At 46.1% G+C, this 22,781-nt stretch overlaps 1 protein-coding gene and 1 long non-coding RNA gene across 4 annotated transcripts in view; one reads left to right on the top strand and one right to left on the bottom strand.

Annotated features, from left to right (window-relative positions):
• LOC129205949 (uncharacterized) overlaps positions 1-22,781 on the top strand; it is a 276,829-nt gene that overhangs the window by 227,175 nt on the left and 26,873 nt on the right. The window lies entirely within an intron of this gene.
• The window catches only part of ANTXR2 (ANTXR cell adhesion molecule 2), a 116,691-nt gene continuing 95,983 nt past the window's right edge, over positions 2,074-22,781 (bottom strand). The window contains exon 17 of one of the 3 annotated variants that reach the window (XM_054824454.1): positions 2,074-3,945. In XM_054824454.1, coding sequence (XP_054680429.1) covers positions 3,907-3,945 — 39 coding nt within the window. In that variant the 3' untranslated portion in view covers positions 2,074-3,906. Of the gene's footprint in view, positions 3,946-6,614; positions 6,745-22,781 lie in introns of those variants that run through there. The other 2 variants (XM_054824455.1, XM_054824453.1) reach the window with 2 other exon arrangements.

Consider the following 22,781-nt stretch of genomic DNA (forward strand, 5'->3'; position numbering starts at 1 on the left):
ATTTTCACCAATGTGCTTTTCGTGCTGGTGACACTCTCGTATGTGGTGGGCTATGTGTTCTGTTTCTCAGCATGATCAAGTAAAAGGACTATCACTAAATCTCTTAAAAATTGAGAGATTATTGTAGAGTGCTGTTTGTCTCACGCAGACCCAGTTTTGTTTAAACGGCTTGCCTGAGAACAGCGTTTGCAGACATCTAGGATTACCAGGGAATTGAGCATAAAGACAGTGAAGCCAACTTTTCGTTTTCCTAACGCTTTGGGTCGTTTCTGCCTGATTGTGCTGCATCCGAAACAGGTTTCAATGCAGCTGGTGGCATTGGGGTAAGAAGCCATTTAGATTATATTTCCTGTCCCCTGGAATTGCTGCTTGCTGCCCCGTGATTACTTTGTCTCGTGTTGTACATCCGCGGTACGTTGTTGGCACGCTGTCTTTGTGGGCAAGGCGTGCACCCTTTACAAAGCTGGTACTGAGGCGGAACTCGTAGTTCAACTGTAAGGAAAGCAAATGAAAGCTTGGCGTCTGTGCCACGGTAGTAACCGCTTTGTACAGAACGGAGACCCAGAGCGCGACTTCCTGAGAAGGGAAACTTGTCTGAGTAGACGCTCTTTCTCCCATCATTTTTTGAGAGATCAGAGGTTTCCTAAACTGCTTGAACACGTGAAGGGTCACACTACCCAACGCCTGTAGTTGCCATCTCATCTGTATTTTGAGGATCTATTTCATACGCAAATAAGATACTGAAATAAGAGGAGGCATCTTGTTAAAGAACCGTTTCAGACTGTCGAGTTTATGCATACTTCCAAGTAGAATGTTTTCTTTATCACGCTTACACTCATCTAAATTTTCAAGAGACTGTTACTTTTCTTATGCAGGCTAAAATAGGTACGACCAATGTTATCAGGACACGGGCTTTCTGTAAGGAGATACCCAAGGTTTGAAACTGTGCCAGGGACGTACTCTGTTAACCCTCCCAATTGTGGTTTTCACAGGCATTTTGAGCTCTCGTGCCAAGGAAGTCTTACTTTGTGTCATTCTGAATCACTGGATTTTAAAGTATTATTACCCTCTGCCTCTTGCCCCCAAATTATTTGTGACAGATATTCCACGCTGTATAATAATGAAACTCTTAGGGTATTATCTTCAGCTAAATGCAAAGTGTGGTGCACTGTAATATCATGCCAATTAGAAGGGAAAATCAATGTAGATACCTGAAATACGTTTTTGCTTGGTATCAGCCACTCTGTGAAAAATTGCGCGTTCCACGGTTTTTAATGAATATGGATAGACAGCTACAGAGGACAAAAGATTATTAGTGCATTTCTATTTCTGTGGCTCTGTTTGTTAGAAGTATTCTTTGAGAGGCAGCAGATACATGTGAGGGGAAAAAAATCCTCTTCATCTGCATGTTTTTCCTGTTATGCAACACACTGCTCAAAATGCAAGCTGACAATTCCAGCGATATCTCAAAAGTGTCGCGTTTACATTAAATATGGGGGGAAATAAGTAAAATGGAGCAGAGTTTATTTTAACTTGGTGTCTGATGAGCTCGGTGTTTCTGCCTGTACCGCCTCGGCATCTTGAGAGGCGGTACAGACCCTCACCTGTGTCCTAGCAAACCTACCTAGTTTTGGTGCGTCATCTCGAGTTAAGCTGGAGAGTACACGGAGGTTTATAATCAGTGGCTCGAAATAAGTCAAAGACTTGTTGATGGCTCATGGATAAAATCAACCTTTTGTACGTAACGGAGCTAAAAGGTCCCCACCCGACAGCCGGTGGTATCAAAGCTGCGCTTTCGCGAGATATGGGAGCGAGAAGCCATCTCTGGGCACTTGATTGTTCTGTATACCTGACCGATGCTGCGTACTGTACGAGCCGGTGTCTGACAGGTTCTCGCTGCCTGTGCGACAGTCGGGAGCCCCCGAGTTAGGCTGTGGCAGGCTTTCTCGGCACGCCACATGGGGCCATGGGAAGATGGGGTGTCTTTTGAAGCCGGTATCGGGGGTGACCGTTATGAAGAGGGTGGGAGGCTAGGGGCGGGGAGAAGGAGGAGGAAATAATCGCCGAAACTTAGATAATAATTTTATTTATAGTCTAATGTGCTCACATGGCTGTTGATGATGAGGCTACCAGTGACATAAATAAACTCAAGCAAAAGATGTAAGCGAGTGGATAGATGCAAAGACTTCTTTGGGCAGTGCTACAAATTTGGCCATCGACCAAGAGTCCCTTGCGATTTCAATGAAGAGCACAAAGGAGATAATTAGACCAGGATGCTTCGCGTTGCTCTTTCCATCTTGCGCACATTCATGCCCACCGAATGTGAAATGTTCGCCTTTTCCCCTCCAACGTGATGGTTGTTGAACTTATTTTTAGTGTCATTTGATAAGCCTCCCTGCTCGCAGAGAGACATCCCACTGACCCAGCCACTGGTCATTGTCTATACCAGTTCCCATCAAAGCGGGCGCGCTTTGTCAGGTTTCGACTCGAATATCCATTTTGCATCTGAAGTACAGTATCGAAAGTGACTGGATCATTTGAGCCTTTTTCTTCAGCTGCTCCCTCCTTCCTCCCCCACAGTGTTTCCGCTCACGCTAACATAATTTGGCATCGTCGACGTGACACGACACTGGTTTTTCTAAAAAATTATAATACGTACATCGTCAATGTTTTGTGATGGCCGGCGCTCCCGTACATTTAATTTCTAAATTGATGGAAGGAGGTCTTTTTCCCCTGCTGAATCTTAACCAGTGCTCGGTGCCCCCTCAAAAACCGAGTAATGCACATACAGTAATAGGTCATTCAATGTCAAAAGGCATAAAAAAGATGAGCAAAATCTTCACAGGCTGCTGCTTGCTGTTGCCTTTAATTATATTAATTAAACTTTGAAATTCTCATGCAAAGAGAGTTGCTGGCTTGTGACGCTGAAGAGCCCTTGGAGATTTGGGGAGCGGGGGGGGAACCCTGAGATACCAGCTTAGTGGCTACTGCTTTTTGTAATCTAAAAAAAAAAAAAAAAAAATACATAAGCCTACAACTGCTAGGTATGTTTATAGATGATGATGTTTTATGCGCTACTGAACTCTGAATGCAGGAAAGGGGGAAAAAACCACCAGCCACAGTGTCAAGGTCTTGAAGCATCAGTCCCTCAAACTCGGCTCAAGATCTCTGGTTACAGGCTGTCTTCTCGTGGAATAACGCTCTATTAATTTTCTTCCTGTCCCGGGTGCATAATGAAAGGAAGGTGTCTTCAAAAACTAAAGGGCAAAGTCTTGCTTGCTACCAACACCTCGAGGCATCCTGTCTACATTTTGTCATGCGTGTGCACTTTTCAGTGTTAGAATGACAAGATTTCCAGTCAGAAGGTTCCCGTAAGGCACGCTGCGATGGGAGACTCGCAAGGGTTTTGTGATCTGACATCGCTGTAAGGCACTCAGCTCTTGTGCTTGCTTAGCCTGGTGGGAATTTTTATCCTCTGCCTTTGGCTAGTAGTCCCCGTTTAAATAACACGTGCCATCTCTGCATCTGAGAAACTTTGCATCTCGGCTAAAAGCACATTACGTCCTGAGAATTTGTAGTCCTTAAAAAACCATAAAATAACAAAAATAGAAAAACATTATCCTCTTTGGTGTCTGTATTCTCCCTTTTGTGTTCTGTAAAAGCATAGGCATGCAAGTCAGTGCTGCTGCTCTTGTCACTGTTGCAAATCACAGAGTATCAAGGCGCTGGGGTGAAACGGGGGCGCTCAGTACGGCCGTGTCGGCTCCTGGGAGTGGGGAACGCAGAAACCTTCTGAGTTCGGGCTTGAAGATGATCCAAGAAAGGCAAGGAAGTGCTGGGTTCTCTCTGCTTGGTTGAAAAGTGGCAATGTGGCTGTCTTTCCTCCCGGTATCCGCTTCTCCTCCTCTACTGAGATTGAACTCGGGTGAAGTTGATACATCGGCCCTGAGGGGGGGGAAAAGAGAGAAGCTCTTATTGGTGGACTACTAAATGCAACCAACATCTTCGAATGCTGAATATCAGATGCTAGAAGGCGGCTGTAATTTGAATTCAGATGTTTGTAGAAATAACATAGCCATGAAAAACCTTTTAAGAATTAATGGAAATTACCCAGAGTGAGGCACTACATTTGACTTACAAATTTATGATGTTAGGAAAGCAGCCATGACACAGAAGACGCATTTTGAACACTGTCGGGTCTTCTGGGAGGATAATTTACAAATTCTCAGTAACTGTAGTGAGCAAACTCAAACCTATTTAAACGTGGTAAAGGAAGATCACGGCAAAGACCGATACGCCCCACAGATCTCCCCCGAGCCGAATCCTCGCGCAGCACAGCACGGATAAATGTGACTGTTAGTTAGCAGAGCTGCTGCTGATTTGAAACTGTATTTTATTAGCAATAACCCGAACTCTGCATCTATAAAACCTGTTCTTACGTGCTTTAAAATAGCTGTGCACCAACAGGAAAAGCGGTTTCTTTTGGTGCCGTACACGAGTAAATACCATTCTCCCATAAACGGGCCCAGATTAATCTTGACAGCTTTTAGTGTAGCTGAATGAAACAAATCCACTAGCAAAAATCATGACCCCTTTTTATTAATTTGGGATAAGCCCTAAAAATTGTCAGTCGCTTCTCGGAGCATTACTTAAATGCCCAAACTCGAAATCGATCATTGGCTTTTGAAGTAGGGCGTACTCTCAACAGAACAGCTCCTCTCTTTAAACAGCTCTTCTGGGCACAGCAGCGATACCTTTCCTTTTGCAATGGAAAAAGCCAGCTTAGGTCAAGCCTTTGTTCAGGACTTGTCCACCTGGAGAGAGTAGTTCTCCAGGGTATGCCGGGGAAGCCTGAGGTACTGGTACGAAAAGGCCTGTGGTACGATTAGCGAACGCCAGCCGGTATTGCGTGTTTTGGCGTGAGGTTCTTTGTTCGTTACCGAGTCTCTTCATTCGAGGGCACCCTGTAAGAAAATCTGGCACCGGCCGGTCCGTAAGGAGCCCTTGGCCAGGGACACATGTGGGTGGGTGGGCGGCAGCCTGTTCTCTGTGGCTGTCTCCCGACTGGGGGGAGCCTCAAAGGTATGTAGGGGTGCAGGCTTCACAGCGGCTAGAGAGCCTTTACGCAGAAGTCTCCTCAAAAGGAAAAAAGCTGAGCGTGTTTTCTTTTCTCTGTCCCCCTTTAATTCCTACTTGAGGACTTTGAAATTGCCCGTGTCTACGAAGCAATTTATGAGAACTGTAAAAGATGGTTCCAAATAAACTGTGCTAGTTTTGGAATAGGCAACTGTGCTCACGCTTTGAATCCTTACTTTTTTTTGAAGACGCATGGTTGGGGGAGAATTACTGCTTCCTTCTTAAACCTAGGAGATTATGGAATTATCAAATGAAATTGATAGGGCTGAATTTCATATTCCTTTCATTCGTTTGTTTTGATCTGAGTATTTTCCCAGTTAACAGGGAGGGTGATTGCCCACGGTGCTATTTGGCAATACTCAAGCAAGTGTCGGCTGGCACCTGCCCTTGACTGGCACGAAAGGGGCAGTGTTCTGATCAAGGGAATTCTCTCCTAATGCTCTTCTAATGATTCTAGTTCTGTCAACTGCCTAATAAATCTAAAACCAGTGAATGGATGGGTACAGCAATTGTAGTCACTTCTCACTGCTACCATCTGTATTGTAAAGGCACTAGAGATGCAGAGAGATGAACCACGAGTGCAAAGAGATTGCTTTAAAGGCAAAGTATAATAGGCCTGGACATCTTTATGCGCCTTTCCATTTGCTTGTTTTGTTTGTCGTTGTTTTTTTTAAATTAAGCATATCAAAATAAAATCTGTGGTAGAAGCAAAGTATTTCTGAGGCATAAAATCCAGAAATGCTGTGCAACTCGGGCACTTCTAACAACAGAGCTAATGTTAAATAAACACTGTCAGCAAGGATGTTTACATCCAACTGAATGCCACAATGGAAAAACAAGACCTTGCAAAAAAAAACATAAGCAGAAAACAGGTAATGGGGGAATTGCAGTAGTTCCTAGTTGATGTACTTAATATTGCAGTGTATCCATCGATACAAAATTTCTGCTTTTGTTTGTAGCTTTCTTACCGTTCTTTAAAGATAGTTACCAGTGCATGAATTTACATGCATTTTGGGCAAATGATTTTACCATTATTCATTTTGGTGTTTGCATTCGGTTTGCGTTTAGAAGACGTTTTAGTGGCTCGGTGCTTTACCTGAGGTCTGAAATAATCACTGGAATCAAAAATAATTTCTTCAAGGTCTGACTGCGCAAAGTCAGTAAGTGCAGTGAGTGCGTTAAGAGCAGCTGAGTGTGGTTTTAGCTCTTAAGAACGGCATGAATGAACTATATAACACGGGGCAAACTAGCCCCTCGGTTCTAGGGAAGATGGTGTTCTGTGGCCCAAGGGAGGATTTCCAGTTGAAGAGCCACGTATAGAAAATTAGGGAGAACTTCCACCTTGACATCTGGTCACCAAAGCCAGCACGGGTTTCCATCTCTGCCGTGGCTGGGATCCCACCAGGTAGCGTGACTGCAACTGTCACTACAAATCCGCTGAGAGCTGCTCCCTCTGCTCCGTCCTGGCCGCTCCGCTCTGTAGCGCTGGGCCCCGCGCCGCTGGCCAGGTGCCTTCTCCTAAGTGCCCTGCGCTTTTGGGGAGCGTCCATCGTCTTCTAAAGGCTGGCCGTGAGTGGTAGATGATTTTTGAACGATATAAGGGGGGAACTGAGGAGGAAAGGGAACATAAACGTGTTCGATAATAAATGTCAAAATTGTGAAACCTTAAAATAAAATTTCGAGGCGATATCTGAGGGTGTAGCTTTCACTAAAATTAAGAAAAAGACGTTCTGTCTTGTTCTGAACACGTCTTCAGTGCCAGCCTCTAGCAGGGGTTAGAAAGTTTCAGGAAGATGCTCCTGTGACAATTTCTTCCTTTTTACCTGAGGTAGAGTCACTTCCACTCTGAACCTACCCATAGGCATTAAGTTAGTGAGTTCATTTGATGTATCATCAGACAGTGCTATAACTGCTGTGAATTTCTGTACTGGCAACTTTGACTACCTTTTCTTACTGAAAAGAAAACTGGAGAATGAGGGATTTCAAAGGAAAGCAGAGCCTTCCGTATAAGAAGCCATTTTTTGTGTACAGCGTGATGCTCGCAGAGGTTAGAGCTGAAATCGGGATGTTGGAAAATACACTGAAAGTGCTAATTAACGAGAAGGTCAGGAACACCGTAGTGTCATTAACGGAGCAGCAAATACTGCACGCCAGCATAGTAGAGAACAGCTTTTACGTTCAGGTAATGGGATGCGACAAGGTGCCTAGTTTCACAATACCCACGCGTGAAATGCATTAAGAAGTATCTTTCAAGCCAAGGTAAAGGATTTAACCTCTCACCATGCTTGCAATTCCAGTCTAACTTGCACAATTACCGTATATACCTTTCATATTATTATTTCTTAGCAAAAATAGGTATGCGTATATCAGCAAGCCTCTCTAGGTCTGTTTGCCGCAGTTTGTTTCACGTACGTAACTCTTTCCCCTAAATGCTGGCTTAGAGGGTCTTTCCTTCCGGGACAAGTGGTTGCAGACGTAGCAGGGACAGAGGAGATCCCTAAATGAGCAGTTCCCCGCGCGTCTCCCATGGTCTCTTCCCCACAACCTCCTTACTCGAGGACTCACGGGGGGAGGAAGGAGAAAAAGAAGCAACTGCGTGGTCAGGCAGACCCCTGATCGCGTAACCCATCTGACAGGCAGACGAAGCACCGTTAGCTGGAGAATCTCCGAGCAGCTAAGGAGTGCCGGCTACCAAAACAGTGCCAATATTGGTCAATAATAGATAATAACAAATACACTGTAGTTTAAGTGAGATTTTTAACCGTTCACATTCTAGATGGTAAACTGAAGTAGGCAGAAAAGACTAATTTTCAATTGTTAAGGATTTATCACTCCAGATCAAATCAGTACGAACTGTAGGTTTTCACCAAGTAGAAAAACGGGTTTTACGTGATGTAACCAATACCACGGTCTTTGTGCAGGTTGGTTTTGAGAAAAAGATGCATATTTGTCTAAGTCATTCCTCAAAAGGAATCCAAAACTTCCTATGTAGTTATAGCTATTTCATCATTAAGAACAGCTTTTAAATAAAATAATTTTTTTCTTCCGATAAATCTGCACTTTACAAAAAGGGCTATTTACTTAAATAAAAGCAAAATTTACCGAACAGTAGACTCATCAGTCTATTTTTGGCCTTCACAATTAAAACATGCTTATTCTACGTAACTAATTACACCAGTGAATTACCATACTAGCAGCATTGCTATGATCCACCAGTTTGGTGAGTTAATGTTACACTCATGTCCCTGTATTCAATTAAACAATCGATACAACCAATTTGAAATCAGATGTATCATGCCTTGTAAATCACTGGATCATAAACCTTAACAATACCAACATGTAGTCAGTATAAAATTGAACTAAATTAGTGGTTTAGGACTAATTAAAACATGAGTTATGCAGGCATTCTGTGATCTTCCTGTAGAATATGGGAGTTGTCTCCATGCACCAGATTGAATAGTACAAAAAACACCCTTAACTCTATAAGATGCACCACAGGTACTGCAGGAAAAGAATATGGCAGGTATTTAACAACAGCAGCAGCAACAACAACAAAAAAAAAAAAAAAAAAGAGCAAAGAGATTTATGGCAGGGGTTTTTACCTAAGAAGGAATACTTTTCTATTACATCACAGTAATTTCTTAAATTGTTGAATATCTCACTGAATTTAAGCTATGGGGCAACCAAGATAAAGTCCTTGCAGGGCACGCGTTCTCAAGGGAAGCGGACGCTCACACTGAATTGCAGATTAGAGCCTCACATGGCAATGCCAAAAAAAAAAAAAAAAGGCCCCAAGAGGTGCCTGCAGAAACAGCCACGTTTGCCCCTCCAGCGTGACCTTCTGCGAGCCCGCGCAGCTCTGCAGGGGCAGCGCCCTGGGCACGTGGAGGAGGATTGCTTTTGGACTGCGCTCGGATACAAGCCTGGAACCCAGCTGTTGACGTTGGCTGGGTAGGTATGAGAAGCACTTTAAGTTGTACGTGTGCATGCGTGAGCGAACGTGCGCCGCCTTCCAGCGATCCGTAACGTAACTCTGGGCTCTTCGATGGGGGCAGCGGGGAAACTGCACCGGCTCCTCTGGAGCTGAGCCTGCTTCCCGCACGGACAGAGCTGGCCTTCCCTGTTCAAAGCCTTGTACAAATATTCACCATGTAGCTCCTGCGTCATCTAGGTTTTGCTTGTCTGCTGCATTTTTTTCAAACTGAACTACAGACTTTCTGCTCTTTAGGTTACAAGCTGCAAACAGGTACCGCAATAAAACTTTATGTCCTGGTCAGCCATTTAAAACTGTCTATTGAGGTGGGTTTTTTCCTCTCGTCGACTAACACAGCCAGAAGACACACAGCTCAGCAAAAAAAGAGTATCAAAATGTGCCGGGGTGAGAATGAGAGGCAGCGCTCTCGTGGAGATGACTAATAAATTTTGCTAGATCTTTCCAAACTGAAATAGATGAAAGGCAACCAAGGTCTGATAGTAGATATCAAATGAGTAGCAGGATGGTACCCGGCCATCACAGAAGTTGTATGTGTTGTGTTTGTTGAGGTGAATGTGTAAGTCCCTTACTGAGCTGGGCTGTGAGATCTCTTCACCCTCCTTTTCCCCCACATCGTAGTATTTGGTGGGACGGCACTGCAGGGGAGGCACAGGCTGGGGGGAGCTGGGTGCCGATGCCGTGGCTGCCTGCTTGGCTGGGGAGAGTTTTATTGCCTTGAGTCGCGTCAGAGTATAACTTTTTCTATTATTAAGTACCATCTGGAGTGCCTAGAGCTTGTTGAGAAGCATTTTTTTTTAGTATATGACATACACGCAAAGGAGAGACAAATACACAGATACGGATATACGGGCTCTGTTCTTGGTATCTCAAACGCGGACTGGGTTTGCCAAAAGAGCGACAGCAGTCCTCACAGTACGACCTGCGAAGCCGAAATTTGGCAGTAGAACTGTTCTGCTTCCTTTTCCTGCGAGATAGGCTTTTTGTACTCACGTGTGAAATACTATATTAATCTCGATACCTTCTGAACCAAAGGGCTTCACTGCATGGAAAGGACTTTTCCAAAACGAGTGTTTAATCGTGGGTTGAATAACAAATGCTTTAAGTTTTCTGGTTTCCTCTCCTTTATTTGTTGTGTAATTGCCTAAAAAGATGCACTTAAAGGAGGTCAGGTTCTCTCTAAAAAAACCTTGAACCCAGCATCCACCTCTGGATGCTGTCACGAGGGTCCCGGTGAGACGTGATCTCCTTTGAGGCTGTGGATCCTGCATCATCGCAGCCTTCCTCCACATGCTACTGAGCTGACAGGCTCAGGCTACCTATGAACTGTCAGCAGTAAGACATGGGAAGTTGAAGGGACAGAATAGCCTCAACTCGGAACAGGACTTGCAATCATTCACTTCACATTTAAGTAGCTGGCTGCTGCTGGGTAGTCGTTGGTCTGATGAGGTAGCTGTTAACACACCACCTTCAGCCCGCCGTCTCTGGCTACTGTTTCTTTTGGTGTGCTTGGCCTCGCTTGCCGTGTTCCTCGGTAATTCACAAAGGGCGGGTGAAGCGGTCTGTAGGATCAAGGAGGGTGGAGATGGGATGTGACGATATACCACCGCCCAGCCTATGCTGCACCCTCTGTTCTCAAGTACTTTGTCGCTCACCCATAGCTTGTCCTCGCATGTGACTTATTTTCTTTAACGTGCCGAGTAACCGTACCTACAGGAAAAGGTTCCCTGTACGCTGCTGAATTGTTTAGCATCCAACTTAGGACTAATAGGAACAACGGTGTTTCCAGAGGAGCACTTAGAGCTCTGTTTTGTTGTATTTACCCCCTATAATATACAACGTCATAACAGAGTGGCTCGTTTTGGCCTTGGAGGATCAAGATCCTCGGCTGCCTGTTGCTGACATACAAGCAGAAGCTGAGAACCGTGTGCCCCCATAAACAGAAACATACCCTTTGGGGATTTGTCATTTACATGGCACGCGTGAGCTCTGTGCCCTCCAGCCCAATTGATCAGTGCCCGTACAGCCGTGAGGAAGGAGAAGGTTTTAGAATAACGTCACTCCCGAGACACGTGTTTAGCGATGTCATTTGCGTTACCCCGTCTTCACAGCCTTATCAGAGGATCTTTCGTCTCTGTGATCGGCGCATCCCTGTTAGCCCAGCTTTGTCATTCCCCGGGAAGCTGTCTTCTCGCAACAGCTTTCTGCGGTGGTCTGCCGAGACTGTGGGTGCAGTTTGGGTCAGCAGATGAGAATCTGGCTTCCCTGATTCTCTTTCTTCTTACACATACTTCCCTGTGGCCCAGCCTGCAGTTTGTCTCTCTATAAGGAATCAAAGCCGAGAGTATCAGGTTCTTCCCGGCAGCCCTCTGAGTAAGGGCCAGGCCTGCGTAAACCTTTTCTTCTTTGCTAATGCAAGGGAACAGGCAATTTCCTGCTTTCCAATCCTCTGTAGAATCATTAACTCCCAGTACAGAGCTTACCGGGGATAATGAACTCCTGCACGTGCTCCTGACCTGCACGCTCGTGTGCAGTTGTGACAATAAAAGGGCCTTTTAAAGGAATAAAACCGGCAGGGATTCAAACTAGGCGCCGAGATGCCAGCACTGGCAGCACCTTCCTCAAAGTCCTGTAACGAGAGCCGAACGGCGGTGGCTGTTTCCTCCCTGGCAAAATCCCGCTGCTTCCCCTCAGCAGAGCCTGGTCCCACGGAGTGGAACAAGACCAGGCTCGGGAGCCAAACCCCACTGCCTTACAGCCTTCAGAAAGGGTGGTCTTCCCTCGCTGTAGCCGGCAAAAGCAACATTAAGTAGAGCTAGCGTCACCTTGCCCCCATCTCCTGGGCATTAAAATTCTACTGGCATTAACATCCGTGCGCTTCTTTACTAGCTCCCTCGCTCGGGATGTATTTCACTGCTGTAGCTGTTACAATATTACGCTCACCTCATAAATATCCGTTGACAAGCTGGAGCATACAACTGAAGTTAAGTTTATATATTTTTTTTTAAAGATAGCTGATTTATATGTTTACTCTAGAGAGGGGTTGCTAACCCACCCATGTCCTGTGCAGCTCTGAGCAGCGTTCAGGGATTTAAACTGACAAGTCTCTCTCGCTTGCCCTTTGTCCCTGACGATCGGGTCATCCCTCGTCTCGGAGACCCGAGGAGCTCCGAACAGTTTAAGAATTTGGAATTGGCTTTACGCTTCTGCTGACAGAAACCTGTGTGCTCTGTTGCCAAGCTCTTAGCGCTCAAACCTCATCTCTGCAGATGTGCGTTGCTACCAGCATGTTTATTTTATATAAAGCAAAACCATTTTAAGTTGTCGGGAGTTTTCTGTCCTTGCATATGCCGTGTTATTGCCCACAGAAGACCACCCCCAACAGGTTTCAGGGGCTGCTGGCTCACCAGCCGCCGTCCTAACGCAGTGCCATTAGGCAGCCGCACAAGTTGCAAGTGAAGAAGTCCCAATCGGCCTCCTGGAACCCCGCTATGGTAGTAGATATTTAGCACCTGGGAAAAGATGACTTGCAGTGCTATACAGTGCTGGGAGTATCATTTTTCACAGAATAAATCAGCAATGAATCTCTTATAGGAATGATCTTGAGCTGGCGTTACTGCTACAGAACCCATCGCTACTGATGCAGACATCAGGATCGTTTCTGGGGCTGCCCAAGGAGGCTTTCTCCCCAGGATTACTTAATCGATGGCTGAAACGTCACCGAGAGAGATGACGTAAGCCCTGAACCTCAAGAACAACACTGGATGGGCCCCGAATCCTCCTTAAGTAACAACAGCATAGTAAAAAGAAGCAAACTACAGATAAATGGTGCTATATATTTTAACCCTAAGAAGGATGGGGTTTTTTCACTCTAGCAATTTTTGCCGGTAACTTGCGACAAGTAGAAGGGCATATAACTTTTTTATTATCCTCATATTTATGTAATGTGGCCTCCTTAGCTTGTGTGCATGACTGTCATGATCTTTCCAAGCAATCTAGCGGTCTTGTAGGTCAGCTTCGAAAAGTCACATAATCTGAAGAACAGTACTTTCACAATGAAAACGGGCATCATCTGCCTCAAAACAAGACTGTTTTGAGGAGAATGTGCCAGCACAATTACAGGTACCTCAGTAGCTGAGTCTGACTTCCCAGCCACCCTCCATCCCTCGGTCCTGCTTTACTTACTGTAGGCAAGTAAAGCGAGCGTGGAGTGCAGTGCAGAAAAGGACGGGACTAATTTCTTTTAAAAGATAGTCCCTGTCTCTCTGCACCAAATAAATACTGTATTTTAGAGTGTAGGCCAACAAAACAGAACTGCCAGTAATAGCTTCTAAATAGATATTTCAAAGATGCTGTCTAAATATATACGGTGTGTAATGGATGGGCAAGAGTCTGTTGCTGCTGTGTCAGACAGGTATTTCTTGCGGGAAAATACGCAGCTCAGTTGTAGCCATCTGCCTCAAACTTTAACCTTAATTTAAATATTATGCAGAAAGTAGTAATTTCTGCAGAGAAACCCCGCGGGTATCTTAAACCCATTTATGTCTTACATGTGACGTAGTCCCTGTTCAGCAGTTTACTACTGTTGAACGAAGTTGCTAAGTTCTGGTTTGTTGGGTATTTTCAAGTGCCTGCAATTTAGGCGTGTGTTTTGGTAATTCTCGCCTTGATGTGGTTTGCTAAAGGTTTGCAGCAAACGTTCACCGACGCAGAGCAAAGCGTGCATGTATAAAATGCTGCTGTTGTCATCTGGCAGGGTTTGCTATCCGCTTCGTACACACTTTGCTTAGATGTAAATGGAAGTACTCGGTGCGCTGTGGTGAGGAGTCGAGTGGTATTATCTGTAGTATTTTTAGTACACTGGCGGCTTTGAGAAAATGCTATTAAGAACAGCTTTTCACCCCACTAATAACGCTTATTTTGTAACTGGACATATGGACATTTCGGCACAGTCGTTACAGCGAACAAAACCTTCAAAGTACGTGTTGACCGGTGGCGTAACCTTGCAAAACCCCGGACCGAAGGGATTTTGTAGCTCAACGTGCTGCGTGACACTGAGTGCTTCTGCCAAGGCTCCCGGTACTTGAGAGCAAAGGTGCAGGGCTAGACTTTCAACACCGTTTCCCCACCTTTGAAATTCCAAGAAACTTCTGCGGAGCGATCTGAAAAGCTCCATCCACACTGAACTCCTGCTATAATCAAGTCAGACAGGAGCAGCACAGGCGCCGTACGGCTCCTCGCCCGCATCTGCACAGACCTGTAGTCCGCGGGGCTGCTCGGGAGCGGGGCGACCACCGGTGGTTCTTATTGTCTGTACTCCCCTTGTGTCTGAGTGCCCGTCGCTCTCTCACGTGTATGCCAAGGAGGCAGCTCTTGCCCTGACCGGTTTTCAGAGAAGGACAAGGAGGCGAGCGGATCGTGGAGGTATGCAGGCAGGGAAGGGAAGGGAAAGAAAACGAGTGCTCGACTAGCGTGAGCGTTTTGCCAACCTGCCTAGACAGGTTTTGGTAATGAAGAAGGGAGGGATTTATCTTCCTTTGCCAAGTTTTCTGTGCCTGCTTTATTGAGCAGTTCTCCAAATAAACTACTGCCTTGAAAAAGAGCGATTGTGACAAGCTGCCTCTCCTGCGAGTTGGCCTTCCAGGTCTGGGAGAAGAGAGCGCGACGAGCTGCTGAGCCGGTTGTGTGGGCCTTAGGGGAGAATAAAACTGTATGCATTTGTAGCATCTGCTTCAAAAGGAGGTTGTGGCAAATATTTTATTCAGCAGAGCTGGAGGTCTCCTGTCTCTAGAGGGCAGGAGTTTGTTGTTTTCCTCGTACAAGGCAAGCATTGCTTATGCAAAAGGAAAGGATGTGGAAATGGCCTGGAGAGTCCCTGTTTTTCTATCACGGATTCTTTGGAGCGAGGGCCCCGGCGCGCTCTCCATCTGACCCCTTGGCAGTAAGCCTCCCTCGCTTGCAGCGCTTCTGCCTCCGTGCAAATACACCACGGCCTGGCGAGGTTTGACCCTTCTGTCCTGAAGGACACGTTCTTGTTTTCCCATTGCAAGCGCCTGCCAATGGAGGGCTCTTCTCCTTCAAATCTAATTATGCCTTGGAAGGCAGATCAAGCTTGTTCTCACTGCCAGGGGGAAAGTGATCCCTGTCCTGGCGGCCATCCCAGCGCGCACCTCACCCAGGGCTCACGCTCGCTCGCATGGCCGCGCTAACCAGGACACCGCTTCTCCCGTCATCTGCAGTGATACGCTGAGCTGTCACCAGGAGAGCTCCCACCGCAGGGGTGGGATTCTAACACTCACTTCGAGGTGAAGCTTTGAGAGCTCTTCCTTAATTTCTGCAGTATACGTGCATCGCTGCGGCAGGGTGGGGTTGCTAAGGAACAGGAGAGAGGTTTTCTCTCAGAAGTGTCTTGGCTCTTTGAACTCTTCTAAAACTTTCTGGGATGAATCCTTGTCAGGAGTAAGTATTACTGGGGTTCCCATTTATGTTACGGGAGGACTTCCAGCCAAGCTGACAGCAGGCTTGATCTTCAGTGCCAAATGTTTTCCCTGTTTTAGCATCCTAAAAATGACTCCTCGAGTCTTCTACATCTTTTTTTTTGGCGGGGGGGGGGGGGAGAAAAGAGAATATGCTACTAAATACATCGCATTTTAAGCCTGGTAAAATCAGAAACAGCGCCCAATTTTAAGCCCGCTAAAACCAACAAACATCAAAACCTGGGGCTTTGGAGTCTTTTTCATCTAAGAAAAGCAAAGAATATCAGAAAGTTGCAGTTCCTAGAGATGGCATCTCTAAAGCAAAAGTCAAAATCTCTATCTTCCTTCCTTCCTCCCCTCCGTGCAACTACTCAAAGTGAGAAGAATGCAATTTATCTTTCTCTGACATCAGAGGTAACAGCAGATAAACCATCACTCTGAGAAGAACCATTCTCTTCGAACTCCTGTTCTCCTCCATCATGACCTCGACTCAGGAAAGTCCCCTTCAAGCCCCTCCTAGAATGTCCTTCCTTTAGGAATACTTCCCAGTCTCCTTTCCCTGATCCGCTTCTCTCACCGGGGCTTTTCTGAACAGATCTTGTCACCTTCAAATGGCTCATCTATTTAAGAAGCAGATGCACGGCAGCTATCAAGTCCGTAAGTCATCCAGGGGTCGTGTTCTCAGCTCACAACAGAGCAATGAGGTGGCACTCATACCCCAGCCAAAAACCTGGCCCGTTTGATTTTAGGGTATCTGACTGGCATATGTTAATTACTTGTAAAGAGAGCAGTCATCCCAATCAGATAGTGTTTAGGATGCTATGTAAATTATTTTAAAATAATTATTGCACAATTATTACGAGGAAAAAATTCCATTCCAGAAATTCTGTGGGAAAATCTGCATCTATTTGAAGATGTAGATAGGGTTTAAGTAGATCCTCTTAGGACGAATAGTAGAAAGGCCCTGGCACAGCGGGAGGGCACAGCTCTACCACTGCCGTGACCGCTTGGGCTGAGATGGCTCCGCAGCTGGCGAGGCAGAGCCCCGGCAGGATCCGCGCTCTGCCACGCGAATGCCTGCACGCTCAGTGCGCGTGGCAGCCCTCTAGATGCCACTGTGATCCAGCTGTCGCTTCACCAGCCAAAGCCTGTGCGGCGACATCCGATAGCTGGATCCTTCACAGCGATAATGAATTCAGCATTAATGACGCTGACCGCTGGGCCCGGCAAAGAACGCGGATGCCAAGCTGTTTCCCCACCCCTCGACTCGTGTCTGCTTCGCCAGCACAATGAGTACACGTCAACGAGTCAGCTCTCCTTTCTGCAGACAAAACCCTGCAGCACATCATTAGGCTTTTGTTTTAATTCAGGTGGATTAGGGATGGTAAACTTCACAGATATTTGGATATTCCTCCCTGCCGCCCCCCCCCCCCCCCCCCCCCCCCCCCCCCCAAAAAACCCATTCTCCATTCAGAGCAGTGTTAGAAGTGGCAGCTCCAGAATCCTCTACCCTGGACCAAGGCCTAAATCCTTCCTGAAAGCCAAACCCTCATGCAACACGTAATTAAAATAACCGCAGACTATATTTTTTCCCGTGGCCTGCTCCACATCTGATTGAGACCTTCTGGATTATGAGAGAGGAGAATCTATGAAGCTGTCTGATTTATGTTCATATACATCTCTGTCGGTCTGCCTTGCGCTCAGTTTGCAAAGATGCGTATTAATTATGTGTCAGGCATATTTCAAATGGTGCTAATTTATTGCTATTGTTGCTAGCATTACTGCTGGTTGAAGCCCTCGCCGTTGACCCACGATCCGCTGTACTCGGAGAACGCAGAGGAAGAGATTGCTCTAACTAGTCCGTTACGATAACAAGTGCCGATTTCTGATGCTAATAAATGGGGACACAGATGAAATGCCAATACGCATTTCCACATCTGCCTAACCTTTGAATCAGGAGTTGGTGCCTCTGTCCGGGAACACAGAGTGTTACAAGTGAGGGCTGCGTGTCTGGCCCCCTTGTGCGCAAAATTAAAACTTAATCTCTCCTTATTTCCTTCTAGCAAGGCATTTGCTAAGAGTTCACTTGGATTTACTGGTGTCATAGTTACCAGCCTCTGTTAATTTTTAGGCACTGCTTCTGATCTCATGTGTCTCACTGAAATCAGGAGTAGCTCCTTTAAAGTCAGCAGCGTAAAGCTCATGGAAATAAGATCAGAAGCTGGTCCTCAGATTGTATTATGACAGTGTGGTGTCTATCACGGGCTCCTTTTCAGGACTACCAAGCAGTTGGCCCGTTACACGTGGTGCTGGCAGCCTCTAGGATGTGTGCACTGCAAAGAGATACCGCTCGAGTCCTGCAGCAGTTGCGCTCTTTTCCTTCTTTGTGGACTGGGGTATGTGGGGTGAAGTCTGTATTTTCTGAAATATTTTTTTCCTCCTTGGAAATGACTGCTACAGATGTGCTTCATGGAGATGTTAATGTTCTCCAGAAGCCAGGAGAAGTGTCCCGTGGGGACACAGTCAAACTGCATTTATTCTCTTCCCTGTACGTTTCTGCTAAGCGTACGTTACCAACGACTACTGGAAAAAGGATTTGGTATGGGTCTTGTTCTGCTCTGAATGCTGAGGAAGAAGGATAGGGTGTTTATGGTCTACAGAGCTACCCACATGGGAGATTTGCTTCTGTCGCTGCCCAGACACTGCCTCAGTCACTTGACTTAGAAGCACCTCTGCGTTGCCCATCTTTTCCTCTTAGGAGCTCTCCCGAGAAACGTGGGGGAACGGGTACGTGGCGCTGGATTTTGTTCTGTTTTTCAGTTTGAATCCTTTCCCTTTCTCCCTTCATTTACTTGGATCAGTATAATTTGTATAATGAGTTTGGTTTTGGGTGAGGCTTTATTATACACGTGCCCGGAGATCTTGGTATTAAGTGCATTTTATAAATTAATAAATAAATATGCTCATTTGTTGTAGAATTTCTATTGTTGATTTGGGAACAGTAAGCTCTTGCAAATCTCAGCTTTCACCTTGCCAATCACTGTATTCCTCTAAAGTGCACTGCAGTTACTTGGAACCTTTTCTGGGTTGGTGTTGGCATCCTTTTGCTAGATTACATTTATGCATTAGTACCATCTGTGCCTGCTGTACCTTCTGTGAGTTAGGCCTGGCCAAATGACTGGCATTTATCTGGAAGTGCACTGAAGGAAAAAAAAAAAAAAAAAAAGAGAAAAAGAAAGGGGGGGAAGGAGGAAGAGAGACAGTAAGGATGGTACCTAGAGCTTTATGCTTGCTGCTGGCATCACTGGATCTCGGGGAGGAAGACACACTGGTGAGCACAAACACCTGCACTCACGTCCCTTATTTCAACTGCCGATGAAATCTGCCGTGTCCTTTCTGAGTCTTTCTCTCTATGTAAGAGCTGCTTCATCCTGTCGTGGTATTCAAATAAATTCTCCCTGCCCTTGCGCTCTAAAGGAAAGACAAACTGGCAGGACTTAAGAGGAGAAAACTACTGCAGCCGGAGGGACACTTTCAGATTGGCGATGGTCTTTTTCCGTTGCATCGTGTTTCAGTTTGGTCAGAGAGAGTTTGGACCGAGTGATGCCTTTAATCTGTCAGCTAGTATTGGAGGTTATTTACAACACTGATTGCACATAGGAATGCAGATGTCACTGTGCTGGGTTTATTATTTTGCTTTCTATTCAGAGTCATCTGCTGGTGAAAAAAACTTAAGTGTGAAATAGCCTCTAGTGGTTTCTTTCCTATATAAAGGGAGAGGTGAGCATTTTCTTCTGTTACTGGTTCTTAAATGTCTGTCATCTTGTTTGTTGTCATAAACAAAAAGTGCTCCCTGTTGAAAGTCAGACAGTACCGGCAAAGAGCAGCATAGTAACCTTCTTCCAGGACTGCTGAGAAATGGGAGCATTTTGCACAGGGCGAAGCTTTACTACTACCCCTCTTAGAGCATCCAGCAGTACCTCGCGGCCGTGCCTGCGTAGCCAGTCAAGGACCGGAGCCTGTCTCCACCTCCCCCCTCATCCTGCCTAGGCAGAGGTAGCTCCAAGAGAGGGGCCTCTGACCCGTACGTCGCCGTGTGTCTGTGAAATAAGCAATGTCTTAACGCTAACGCAGGGAAGGGAACTCCTGGCAAAGCCAATGAAAGCATCGTGGTCCGGGGCTGTCCAGGCCATCTCTGGACACAGACTGACAGGCAGCATCCAGAGCACCCCTCCGATGTTTAGAGTCTCTTTTTCCCCAGTACAGCTGCATCTGCGTCACGAGGTACATTGCTCCTAGCTCTGCAGCTCCCTCGTCCACATGAATCGAGTCTGGTCATTTAAGAGATTGTGAACTACAAGCAAAGATTTCCTCATTCTGCTCTGGTTTTGGTTTAAGACTAGTTTCATTGAACCCAAGAAAAAGAACTTTTGTGCACACTCTCAGTTGACGACAGTTTGGATCCATTTGTCCTAAGTAGGTAGGAACAAAATATGAAGAGCAGATAGAAATACAAATGAGAGAGTTCAGAAGCTGAACGTAACTGTCTGCTAAGAATTAAAAAGATAATTATCTGGCTTAAGAATTAGTTTAATTAAATGAGTGCAATGTCAGTCTGTCAAGAAAAATAATGTGCCTTAGCCTCCCTAACCTACGTTAGAGAAAGAGCACGCAAGCTTCTGGCAGAGCGTCTAAGAAGCCACCTCTGAGCCGAACACGGTTTTCCTACCGAGGCCGGTGAATCGAACGTTCTACTCCAAAGAGGGACTCGTCTCTGTGTTTGCCTGGACAGTGCCAAAACTGATGGAGCTCCCTCTTACTTGGAATGTAAGCATTCCCTGAAATTAGGATGACCTTACAGTAGACCCTCTCAGCAAGAACGGATGCTGGCTTATTGGCAGTTTTACTTGCGTGCTGTCCGTTCGTAGTGTATTTCTACTGAGATCTGATATTGGTAGAGTAGAGCTTGTGATTTATACGTATACAGCATGTCTCCTTCAGGGGCTTGCCTCCAATGCCAGTTCTTGCTGCTTAGGTGTTTTGCGTTCACGGGGCAGGTGTCCTAGCGTGGGAATAGAAGTTGCACCCTTTCACCAAAGATACTCTTTGGTAAAGGCAATTTATAGTTACACAAACGGCATCATCGTAATTTGTATGGACTGCCTTTTGCTGTGGCATTTCCATAGCACGTGGCACGAGGATTCTTGGTCTGTAATAGCAGGCTCTTGCCAGCAGCTCCGCCAAGCCAAGCCGTTCTGCTTCAGCAGTGCTGGCGGCAGGTTCTGTGGGCGGTGGTGCATGAGGGAGGCGCGTGGCTAGCCTCAGGCCTCTCGCCCACCCTGGAGGCACTGGCCCCTGCCCACCTAGGCCAGCCTGAAAGAGAGGAGGAAGGTCCAAGCGTGCTTGTGGAGCCCTTCCCTGGAGGGGAACGGCCTGGAGAGCACAGCCTGCTGATGAGACGGAAGGTATAAAAGCAGCAGCGGCTGCTCTTGGTCGGTTCCATGAAGGTCAGTTTTTCAGACATGCTCTTACAGGCATACCGAACTGATCTATTCCCCGAAAATGCTTGTTGGCATTCTGTTCTGTACACTTTGTGCTGTCTTGAACATTCTTACTTCAGATTGACATCAGGATAGATAAGAGAAGAACTAGAGCTAGTTTTATACATACTTATAGATAATAAATACATTTTTTTGGTTTTGTTCTGAATGACCACTTTCACACTGTGGAATCTTTTCTACTAAGAATATGATATTTGGAATTCAAGATTTGCTTTTTCTTTCTTTCCATATGTTCTGTGTTAAACATATGCTATACTTGATATTTAAAAACTAGCAGCAGACTGAAAAAAAATAGCCCACACCACAAAAATATGTTTGCTTCATTATCAAAAGCTTCTGGGGTGTTTTAGTTGTTTGGGGTTTTTTTATAACATGCTAGGGGGGGAAACACCCTTCAGGACTGTTTCAGAATGTGAAACTAACTTTCAGGAGCGGTGGAGAGAGTGAACACCCGGTTCTTCGTTTGCAGCATATATAAGGCTTGTCAGAGCTTAGAGCTATACATTGCTACGTAGAGGGGGTGATTTGAGTTGTCAGCTGTGTAATTAAGGAAGGAAGCCCCACCACTTAATTTAGGAATTGGCCTTTGAATACTTGGATAATAATTAAACTGGCCCCTACTGAAAAACTGCACTAATACAGATGAAAAAGGTCCAGCGTCTGACACCTGTGTAACTTCTTACATCCTGACCTAAAAGACCACCTCTGTTACTTCCCTGCCTGGGATTACACAGGGGTTTCCTATTGATCTTCTGCTTTCGTACGGAGAAGTACCTGTTGCTTACCTAGTACGGTCAGCGAATGAGACGCAGCACAGAACTGGGCGCAGCTGAACGCTAGGTCCGTATGTGGCATCGCCACATGGCAGCTGAATGCTAGGTGTGTATCTGGCACCGCCAGGTCACAGCCATAGCGAGATGGATGATCTGTCTTGCAGGACTGAAATGTCAAGCAACGTGCTACCGATTTTTTTACATATGCCGCTGTTATTTTGTATAAGCTCAGCCTGTGGTTTTGGTTTTGGGAGGGGGGGCAGGGGATGACGACAACTTCATCACGAGCCAGATCGGCTTCTGTATCCAGCCACGTCCGTGCTCAGAGCCTCTGTCCCTGTGGCTGTGCAGCTTCATTAGTCTGAGAGGAGGAGGAGGTTCACCCAGGGGCCCGCCCCTGTTAGCGCCGTGCTCTAGGAGATTTATAGAGCGTGGGGTAGAGTCGGGAAGCTTCTCGTCAGAACCACCACTGAGCCGCTGGCTACGCTGCGCCATGAGGAAGTGCATTGCCAAATCCTCTCCCTTCCGCAAAGGAACCCTGCAGAGTTCCTCGGCAGTTCGTGCAAGGCGAGCCCTGCCAGACGCGGGTCTCGCCAAGGTGTTTGGTGCGTGCGGGTGGAGCTTAATGCAGCTCAGGGTAGCTCTCTGCTCTGAGGTTGCTCCTTTCTCCCTGCATGGAGAGACACTTAGAAATGTCAACACGAGAAGGAGAAAAAAGTTGCAAGGGATTTGAAAGAAATTATAATCATCCTCATAGTCTGTTTCAGGATTGCTGCCTACGGTATTGAACTTTTAGAATTGGTACAAAGAAAATGAACGATCACCGCAAAAAGATCCTTGTTTA

This window comes from Grus americana, chromosome 4 (assembly GCF_028858705.1).
Source record: "Grus americana isolate bGruAme1 chromosome 4, bGruAme1.mat, whole genome shotgun sequence".
Taxonomy (NCBI): domain Eukaryota; kingdom Metazoa; phylum Chordata; class Aves; order Gruiformes; family Gruidae; genus Grus; species Grus americana.